Genomic DNA, 10661 nt, shown 5'->3' with positions numbered 1-10661 from the left:
GATTATTTATTTTATGATATTGATATTTTGTTGGTCGTTTAAAAAAAAGACGATATATCAACCGTACGCAGGTAAATAGGTAACGTGGTAAATAGGATTTAAACCACTAAGCCGAAGTCCCTAGATAGTGAACAATCTAAAAGATCTTTTGGTAAATAAATCATGTGGTAATCAATGAAAACATGTGGTGTAACCACACACTATTAAACGTACACGAAACAATAACACCCCGCGAAAACCGTTATTATTATATCAAAAAACAACTTAACAATCAAAGATATATAATTTAAATTTGGAATAACATAATCATGATTTTGTAGATCAATATCAATCGGACCCATCAATCCAATTCACCTGCACTGTAATATTATTATTCTTATCTTCTGCAATCAATTGGTCTCGGGTTTCGTTTCTTAACGAATCCCGAAGCCAAAAGTCTCAATTTCTTCCAATGGATGCTTCATTTGTTCCGGGTCGGGTTGATATATTCCAGATTTACACGCGCTATTGCGGTAATTATATAATTATATTATATTCATTTGTTGTGTGAAAATAATATTAGCATGTGATCGGTATATGTTACGTTTGTTACGGTATACGTACTATTGGTAAAAGTAAAATTTGAGCGTTAAAACCCAAAAAAATTGTTTTGTTAAATTAACATATAAATAAACAAATATTTAAAACAATGTTTATTTGGTTGGCAAACCTGGAAGCGGTAACTCGATACGAATTCGGTCAATTTTGATTACGTGTGTTACGGTACTGGAGCTAAAAACGAAAAAAATGTAGAAATTGAGGTGGACCAATGGCCAATTTTTTTTTTTTGAGGGGGGGGGGGGTGCCGGTCGGCAAACTTGCGCGTTGGTAAAACCTGAGCGTTTTCGGTCACGAGCAGTGAGGCGACGAGTCTGCGTGAATTTGGTTGGTTTTTCGTGAGGTTTGTTATGCTACCGGAACTCAAAAAAAAGACGTTAGGCTACCATAACGAACGTAATGGAATTCGTTATGGTAGCCGAACAAAAAACAAAATATGGTTGGTTTTTGTGAGCTTTGTTATGCTAGCGGAACTAAAACAAAAAAAATGACGTTTGGTCGGTTTTCATTACATTCATTATAGCAAATGAAAAAGAAAAAGAAAATTTGGTTGGTTTTCGTGAGGTTTGTTATGCTACCGAAACTAAAACAAAAAAAAAATGACGTTTGGTCGGTTTTATGTTGAAAAGTCATCTACTTAATGGTTTTATATTTGTTCATTTGTGTCCATCAATATGTTCGTTTATGTTTGTTTGTGTTCATTTACATTTCTTGAAAAATGAACATGTTCGTGTTCATTTATTCATTTATGTTTGTTTATCATTTTTCAGTTATGTTAATTTATGTTCGTGAACTGTTCGTTTAGAACATAAACGAACACAGACATGTTCATTTTTTTAATAAACGGACACGAACACAAAATATGTGTTCGATTAAGTGTTCGTGTTGGTTTAAGTTAAATGAATGAACACGAACATGCCCTTGTTCATGTTCGTTCGGTTCGTTTACAAGCCTAAATACTCTGTTGTAAAGACAATTTTGTCCCTTAAACGATTAACAACACTGCATTAATTAATGTTGTACAATTAGTATTAATAGTTGTATTATTTAAAATTTAAGATACACCGTGTTATTGTAATATAGTATAGATTAGTAGCTGATTTTCAAACTATATGTTGCAGAAGTGACATCAGAGGCATTGAGTTTTGGTGGAGATGGTTACCGGCCTGCGAATGAGTCAAACAAGGCTAAATTGTGCAAGGATGCTTTATCCAATCTCCTACAACTAATTGAGTCAAGTGTAGACAAAAGGTATGAGTAACTTAGTTTGACTTGTTCAAAAGTCAAAGTAGTTAGAAGAATTAATGTTGAGTAAACTGCGGATTAAGCCTGATTTTGTCACTGTGGTTTGTTAAAATCTACAGTTTTAGTCAAATTGTTTTAAATTTGCGATTTTCATCACTGAGGTTTCATTTCACTTGCAATTAAGCCCGACCCCACTAACCCCGTTAAGTCTAGTCGTTAAATCCATCAGTCATGTAAGGGGCAATTTTGTCCCTTTTCTCCTCAAATAAACCCAGCCCTAATTCGCAAGCCCTCTCACATGAGGGGTTGGGGTGTATTTGGGAAAAAAAGGACAAAACTGCCCCTCACGGCACACTGATGGGTTTAACAACCAAAGTTAACGAGGTTAGTGGGGTCGGGTTTAATTGCACGTGAAATGAAACTACAGGGACAAAAATCGCAAATTTGAAACTATTGGACTAAAACCACATATTTGAACAAACCACAGGGACGAAAACCGTAGTTCACTCATTAATGTTTTATGCCTTTTAGCCATACCTATTAAAAGCCCTCGCTTCTTGCGCCTAGGCCCATTTTTCAGGCGATGCTCATTTGCTCTATAAATGCGCTTCTAGTTCATAGGCAAGTGCTTCGGCATTGTCTATGAGACAAGAACATGAGAAGATAAAAGGCGTGCAAAAGAAACGCAAGGAGTGCAGTTGAAATTTAGGTCTAGGAGAGGTCAAAGGAACTACAATGAACCTAAGCAGTTAATGCGGAAAAATATCGGATATCGGTCGAGGACCGATATTTGAGATATCGATTATCGCTATGAGATATCGGTGGGATATCGGTAATTTTAATATCATGCAAAATTTATATATATATATAGCACTCTAACACTAATAATTCAGTATACTCTTCTACTATTAACAAATTATCCGTTTGTAACTTGCAAAACACTAACAATTGTAGCAAGTAAGAACTGATTAAGACTCAAAAAACAATATTAAACACTAAAGTTGAAAATTAAGACTTAAAACATTGATATCGGGAATATCGGTGAAATATTGGTCAAATATCGGTCAATATCGCTGATATTATCGGTACCGATATTCTGACCGATATTTCACACGAGGACCGATAACCGAGATACCACCGATATACCACCGAATTGACTGCATAGCGTTGAACGTTTAGTAACTTTAGTTATTCAAGTTTTGGAATTACATTTGAATCTTGACTATTTTAGAACCTTTGGTACTAATTAGACGATACTAAATGTTATATAATAGCTTTTATTTATTTTATTTGAAGAAAAATATTATTTTTCCATATATTTAAGTGCGTTTTTTTTTGCACATAGTGCATTTAATTACTATGCTTTTAGCATTAGGTTTCACTAGTAATATAAACGTTTAATAATATTAGCCGATTTGTTACAGGATGCCTATATTTGAACAAATTCCTATGCTCATGTCAAGGCTTGATTTGATGGTGAGATACGATCGACTTCTACTCTCATTTGTGTATTATGTTATCCGTTTTTAAAGCATCATTGCACTGATAGTTAGAAACACATTCATATTTGTATAAACGCGTTTTTATAATCTGCACTGCAGGCAGATTCGTGTGAGTTCTCACGATTCTATAATTTCATCTTCTTCATATCCCGAGAAAATGGTCAACGAAGCATTGGTAAGTTTGAATATACATGAAATATGGAGCATTATCTTAGATGACCGTTCGATATAAAACCGAATGTTTTGATCATATTATATTGGATTGCCGTTTTTTTTTGTCAACTGTTCTTAGCTGTAAGCCGCGCAATCATGGCATGGAAACTAGTTTTATCCGGAAGGTTTCGGTTACTCAATCAATGGTGCAACTTTGTTGAGGTGAGTTTAGTTTCGCGTTTACAGATAAATGTTATTAACTTGTTATATATATATAAAGTCTGCATATGTGCATGCTTTTAGCTAAAAGCTTACATTTTTTACACATACAAGATTAGACTACAAGCATTTGACATATTTTTAATTTTATTTTTATTTTCCCTTGCAAAGATCACATTCTGCAAACTGTGCTAATATATATTCGTTTATCTTATTTTGTTCGTATGGAGTTTATTAATTTTTGAAGTGAATATGTAGAAAAATCAGCGGCATAATATCTCCGAGGACACATGGCGGCAAGTTTTGGCTTTTAGTCGTTGTGTACATGAAAATCTTGAAGGATATGATCCTGAAGGTATCGAGTTTAAACTTAAAAATCATTTTTTTTCGTCCGATTCCTTTTTGTGAACGTTTAAACCATTCTTTTGAGACATTTAAAGGTATATTATATAGTTATATAGTACCAAAATGACATGTTATCAATGAAATATAACCAATTGTCTGTTTTCATACGAACATCGTTTTAACTAGGGGTGTGCGTGGTGCGATTCGGTGCAGTTTTAGCCTAAAACCAAACCGAAAGCCAAAACTTCGGTTTTTGGAGTTTTTGAAACCGTTCGGTTTCGGTTTGGTTACGGTTTTTTCGGTTTTTGCCATTTGAGCTTGAAAATTTTCTTCCGAAAAAAAAGTTGACAAAAAATAATGAATTTAGGTATAATTAATTTTGTAATTCTAAAATAATAGACTATTATACATTTGATAAAAAAATATTGGAGTTACATATTTATTAAATTCTTATAAATTACTTAATATAAAATATAAAAAAAAAATTAAGGAATTTGGTTCGGTTCGGTTTTTTCGGTTTTTTTTTGCATGCAAAACCAAAACCGAACCGTTCGTGCGGTTTTTACAAAAACATTAAACTAAACCGTCGGTTTTTGTTTCGGTTTGGTTTTTTTGGTTCGAATCAGTTTTTTGGGTTTCTTGCTCACCCCTAGTTTTAACTAAAAGCTTACATTTTTGTTTCTTATTGCAGGAGCGTGGCCCGTTTTGGTTGATGAGTTTGTTGAGCATATGTATCGGTACAATTTTTATTTAAATCTTTTTGGTTTTACCATTTTGGGATCATTAGTATATTATTTGTACTTACTCGTTTTCAAATAACCGGGCCAAAACAGGGTAAATGGATATGAGGACACGCGTAATGTTTGTTGCAGTTGCAGTGATTCAAAAACTCAACCGATTGATGACTCTCTCCCCGGTAAGCATTTTCATTTGGCCCAAAGGATCAAGAATTCTTACAGTTTTACTTTTTACTACGATTGGCACACGGTTCGGGCCTGGTTGGTTCGGGTCATGGTTCAGAAAGGGTTTGGGTCGAAACGGGTCAATAAAAAAAACGGTTTTTTTTGGTTCGGGTCGGAACGGGCTGGATTAAAATAATTGCACAAAAATCATAATTAACCAGTTTAAAACATTTTTTTAGAGTGAACTGCAGTTTTCGTCCATGTGGTTTGTCAAAATCTGCGGTTTTAGTTCAATAGTTTCAAATTTACGATTTTCGTCCCTGTGGTTTCATTTCACTTGCAATTAAACCTGAATTCATTAACCCCGTTAATCCTGGTCGTTAAAACCCATCAGCGTGCCCCTCACGTGAGGGGCATTTTTGTCCTTTTTCTTCCCAAATAAACCCCAGTCGTAATTCGCAAGCCCCCCTTCACGTGAGGGGCTTGGGTGTATCTGGAGAAAAAAAGGACAAACATGCCCCTCGCGTGATGGGTACGCTAATGGGTTTAAAGACCAGACTTAACGGGTTTAATGAATTCGGGTTTAATTGCAAGTGAAATGAAACCACAGGGACAAAAATCGCAAATTTGAAACTGTTGGACTAAAATCGCAGATTTAGACAAAAACCACATGGACGAAAACCGCAGTTTACTCTTTTTTTAGTCTAATCTTTCACTCTCGGTTCGTGCAGGTTTAAAAATCATTCCTGGTGTAAAGAGGAAGTATAGTAATGACTTACAAAATCAAGAATTAACCAATAATAATAATACCATTATTATGCATTCCAAGAGAAGACACACCGATTTAGCTAACCCTTGCGCTATAGAAGGCAGCCTCTCGGAAGGTATTCAAGAACTGTTTTCGAGTCTGTCTTCTTTGCAGTTTGATCGGGAAACACGTGTTTGATATATATACATTGTAACATTACTTGTACTCACATGAACTTATACATATATTTGTGACAAGTATTGGTTATTCGTGGTTGAACAACGAGACGTCATTTAGATGCCTCAAGAAGGCGGAAACAGTGATGAACCGATGCATGATGATCGTGTGATTCGTCCATGGATAGTATGTATACTGTCAAGCTTTTGTTGGCACCATTGGAGTTGAGACGTTGAGATGACCGACATTGTTAGCACTCGTGACACGAGCTTTAAATCGATCATGGCGAACATTATCTCGCTTCTCAGCTTCCGCCATTATTTTCACTTGTCTTCTCAACCAACATCTCTGCTTGCCTTGAAAATCTTTCATTCATAATTCTTTCTTTAAATGCAAACAATAAACACAAATTAGTTTTGTTCCTACATTAACTGTCGGTCGGATATGAGTTTGATGAGTTTAAATGGTTACCTGTCGAAGTGTGTGCGTAATATTATGCAGAAAGTTGAAGTCTCGAGGGTCTTGTAAAGGCGAATGGTTCCATGAAAGACGGCTACGGGCTCTCCACCATGGTTTCTTCTTCTCATCTAAGTCGATAAACGACTTGAAAGTCTTGATGCATTTCTCGATCGTTTGCAACATGTCAGTCGCCCTGATCGTTAAGCCTTCGTTCCTTCCTTCGTCGACATTTTCTAAAAGTGTATAAAGTATTTTAAGTTAAAGTTCGATAAGTTATCTACAAAGACGAGCACCGCTTAAGGCGGGTAAGAATTCTATGGATGTAACTCACATGGTAGTACGAGTTAATACGAGCTTGTCTAGGTTTGAGTTCAACTTGTTATGAGCTCTATTTTAATTTGGATTTTAAAATGGCCCATGTTGACCCAAACATTTTTGAATTGTTTTTTTTTTTAAATTGTCAGCTTTGACCCAAACTCATTTTGTTCAAAACCCGTATTGACTTGCTACCAAAATCCGCCTGACCTGGCCAGTCCAGGCCTAATACACATATAACTAATTTTATATATATACCTAAAATAATCCATATATATTTTTTTATCATAATTAAGTAAATGATAATATTTGTCATATTATTATATAACTATTCAATGAAATAACAAAATTGTTATATTCATATTAATAATAGGTTCGTTTATGCTCTAGAGTTTGATCAAACGATCTACATAATGAAGGTGGGCTCGACTTTGTTTATTAAATTAACTTCCGTTTAGACTAGAGCTCGGGCTTGTTTAAGATGGACTCGATTCAATTTTTTAATGAGTCAATCTCCCATTACATTTCTAAACAATACGGAAAGTATGCGTCATGAAAGTACAAATCAGTTACTAGTCTCTCTATCAGGGGCGGACCTGTGTAAAGGTTGTGTGTGGGTGGGGGGGGGGGGGGGGGGCGACCGCCCACCATAAATTTTTTTTAATGTTATTTGTATAATTTAGCGTTAAGTCCCGATATCGTCCCCAAGAAAATAATTTTTGAGTCCGCCACTGCACTCTATATAGGACCGGATGTTACCCGAAATATGAGGAACTTGAAGTAGACTGTTGAGAGAAGACCTTTTCCGGATAAATTTCCAATATCTTTTACCCTTTTCATATCTTTCATCCTCCATAAACCTCTCAAAGCAGAATATTAAACCTTTGAAATTTACTAACCAAAGTACTGCTACATAATGCACCATAAGAGGGAGATGTACAAGTGGTACCAGCACAATAACTAGCTATCATACTCTCAAGCTTTCTATATTGATAATATAGTGCTTCCCATGATAAACATGATTGAGCTACATACACCATCTCAAAGTCACTCTCCAAGCTCTTTACAATTCTTTTTTCATCATGCATGTAGTGTTTCTTCCTTAGGAATTCATCTACAATGTTATAAATTATCTATTAGTAACCGAATTCGGATAGACAACGGAGATTATTCATGAAGGAATGTATTTATTAAATAGACTGTCTTCACATGTTGGCGGGTATGTGTTAAGACACGTAAACCCATACCCGAACACAACATGCGCATTTGTTGGTTAAGACGAACATGACCCATTTAAACTAAGGTTTTTATTTTTAGCTAGAGTGAACTGCGGTTTTCGTTCATGTGGTTTGTCAAAATCTGCGATTTTAGTCAAATAGTTTCAAATTTGCGATTTTCGCCCCCGTGGTTTTATTTCACTTGCAATCAAACCCAAATTTGTTAACCCGGTAAAGTCAGGTCGTTTAACTCATCAGTGTGCCCCTCACGTGAGGGACATTTTTATCCGTTTTTCCCCCTAATACACCCCAACCCCTCACGTGAGGAGGCTTGCAAATTAGAACTGAGGTTTATTTGGGGAGAGAAAGGACAAAATTACCCCTCACGTGAGGGGCACGCTGATAGGTTAAACGACCAGACTTAACGAGGTTAATGAATTCGGGTTTAATTGCAAGTGAATGAAACTACAATGACACATATCGTAAATTTGAAACTATTGAACTAAAACCGCATATTTGGACAAATCAAATGGACGGAAACCGCAGTTTACTCTTTTGGCTATTTTACACATGAGCACTCTAAAATAAAAAAAAATTAAAAAAAAAATTACCACAAATCTATGTGTATAAAAATTATGTTTAAGCCAAAAAAAAAATTACAACAAAACTACGTGTATATAAATTATCTATTAGTAACTGAATTAGGATAAACAACGAAGATGCATATTCATGATGGAATGCATTGTGGTAAAATAGCCGTCTTCACAAGTTGGCGGGTATGTGTTAAAACACGTAAACCCTTACCCCAACACAATATGCGTGTTTGTGGGTTAAGACGAACTTGGCCCATTTAAACTAAGATTTTTGTTTTTAATTATTTCTACGTATGAGCACTCTAAAAAAACTACAATAAATTAACCTAATGTGCATAAAAGATTATGTTTAAACCAGAAACTCTTGGTCCCATTTTCTTTTAAGTCAAGTAATGAAATAAAATATTGAGTCAACTTGTGAAAAGTGAATCTTGAATTTTAACAAACACCAGTGTATATAGGTTTAACCCAAAACTATCCAAAACCCGTTTATCCCTAATCATGAATTTCATGTTAAATTCGTGTCATGTTATGTTATGTTATGAATATACATCGGTGGAGGAATATAATATTATTTTTGACTCACTCAATCCACATGTTCGCTCTTGGTTGAGAAGATCAAACCACTTCATTCTTTCAGCATAAACTTGGTAGAATGAATCCTTTTCTTCTTTCTCGGGTTTAACGGCCAGTAACGGATCCAGAAATTCTATAAAATGTTTATAAACTTGTTAGTTTCTAATATTTTTATTTTAAACATTTGTAATAACTATAAAAAACTGAAGATATATAAAGTTGACTACACCTTTTAACTCATACTCGGTTCCATCAATGTTAGCAGCCTCCTGATTATCTTCTAGTAAATTGCATGTTGATGATCTTGTGCTCGAAATCACATCTTCGTCCCGGCGGCTAGGAAATAAGTAAGAACTATCGGGTGAACTCGCAACAGAATAACTATAACTTGCTATTTCGTCATCAAGATCCGAACTTGAGTATATTGAAGCTGTTTCTTGATCGACTAAATCATAGTAAACGTCGTATACGATTACTTTAGGACTTTCAAACGAACTTTCGTAACGTAAAAACAAGATCCCAGAAGTAGCATTCGAATCACTAAATGAATCCTTGACATCATACCACATGTCAGTGTCTTCTAGGTTCAGTGATACAGTGTTACTATCACTGTACCTAGAAGACGTGCTTGGTCTGATGAAAATACGTCGTAAAACTCCAACAACACGCGCAAATAGGTGTTGATTGAGGAGAAAGATGATGCAAAAAATCCATCTTTATAGTGTTTTGATCCATAAGAAAATTTGACAAAAGAAAAGAAAGAAAGGATTAATATAGAAACTTAGGAAAAACCATTTCATAAATCCATCTGGGATCAAGAAGTATTCAATTATAAACCAACAGTGTGCAAGCACAGCCATGCTCATAACTCTTTAACAAGGCATACTATCCATATATAAAGACCAAAGTAGTAGTTTGTTTCTTTTTAATTTTTACCTTTTTTTAAGCACTCAAGATGCAAGTCTTAAATTATAAATTATATGTGTATATTAATTAATTCACCATAAAGCAATGAAGTATAAACTAAGGATTGAATTTTATAATCCAAACTACATGTCATTATTCATTACCTGACAATAACCTATATTTTACGCAAAGTATTTATCCACCTGACGCGAGATTGTCCTAACAACGTAAATTAAAGTTAGGAGTGTTACCGGTCTTGTTGCAAATATGGATTAATTTCGTCGAATGAGTTGTAATTTGGATTACTAACATTATAAGCTATAATGCTATATATATCTTTAAGTATTATGAAAATTTGTATTAAATATCATTATGGGTGGTTAAGATCTTGAAACATCCATGAAAGTTTTAAGACTTGTTCCACAACTACCCAAAGAAAATAACAATTCTTGTGGGTCGTGATATTACTATACTAAACTGGCTTACCTATAACTGAATTTCTTGAGTAGCTTAATAGTAAAATAACTATTTTTTTGTATTATATGTGAAGCAATTACATAGAAAATGTCATGGGTTATGATTGATGTAGCCATTTATGATATCAAAAAGCCATTTACACCTGTTCTTGACAAATGAGAAGTGGTCAAAAGGGTCAAATATAAGCCAACCTCAAATCATTTTGGAGTCATGTTTTGCTTGGATCTTGG

At 34.7% G+C, this 10661-nt stretch overlaps 1 protein-coding gene across 1 annotated transcript; it reads left to right on the top strand.

Moving 5' to 3' along the window:
• Positions 1-330: 330 nt before the first annotated feature.
• Positions 331-5969, top strand: LOC143601575 (defective in cullin neddylation protein AAR3-like). The gene is made up of 9 exons (XM_077078956.1): positions 331-512; positions 1719-1848; positions 3267-3318; positions 3444-3519; positions 3637-3719; positions 3975-4071; positions 4753-4798; positions 4895-4977; positions 5695-5969. The coding sequence occupies exons 1-9, from the start codon at positions 452-454 to the stop codon at positions 5907-5909; spliced, it is 843 nt and encodes a 280-aa protein (XP_076935071.1). The 5' UTR covers positions 331-451; the 3' UTR covers positions 5910-5969.
• The last annotated feature ends 4692 nt before the right edge of the window (positions 5970-10661 follow it).

This window comes from Bidens hawaiensis, unplaced genomic scaffold (genome assembly GCF_021521415.1).
Source record: "Bidens hawaiensis isolate Kalapana, Puna unplaced genomic scaffold, B.hawaiensis_p1.1 tig00056756_1, whole genome shotgun sequence".
Taxonomy (NCBI): domain Eukaryota; kingdom Viridiplantae; phylum Streptophyta; class Magnoliopsida; order Asterales; family Asteraceae; genus Bidens; species Bidens hawaiensis.
This window is presented reverse-complemented; position numbering and strand designations above follow the sequence as displayed.

Bases quoted from the DNA above. Each gene is read 5' to 3' on its own strand.
- LOC143601575 (XM_077078956.1), top strand. From the start codon at position 452: ATGGATGCTTCATTTGTTCCGGGTCGGGTTGATATATTCCAGATTTAC. The intron at 4,799-4,894 runs GTACAATTTTTA...GGGCCAAAACAG, and splicing joins TTTGTTGAGCATATGTATCG to GGTAAATGGATATGAGGACA. The intron at 4,978-5,694 runs GTAAGCATTTTC...CGGTTCGTGCAG, and splicing joins GATTGATGACTCTCTCCCCG to GTTTAAAAATCATTCCTGGT.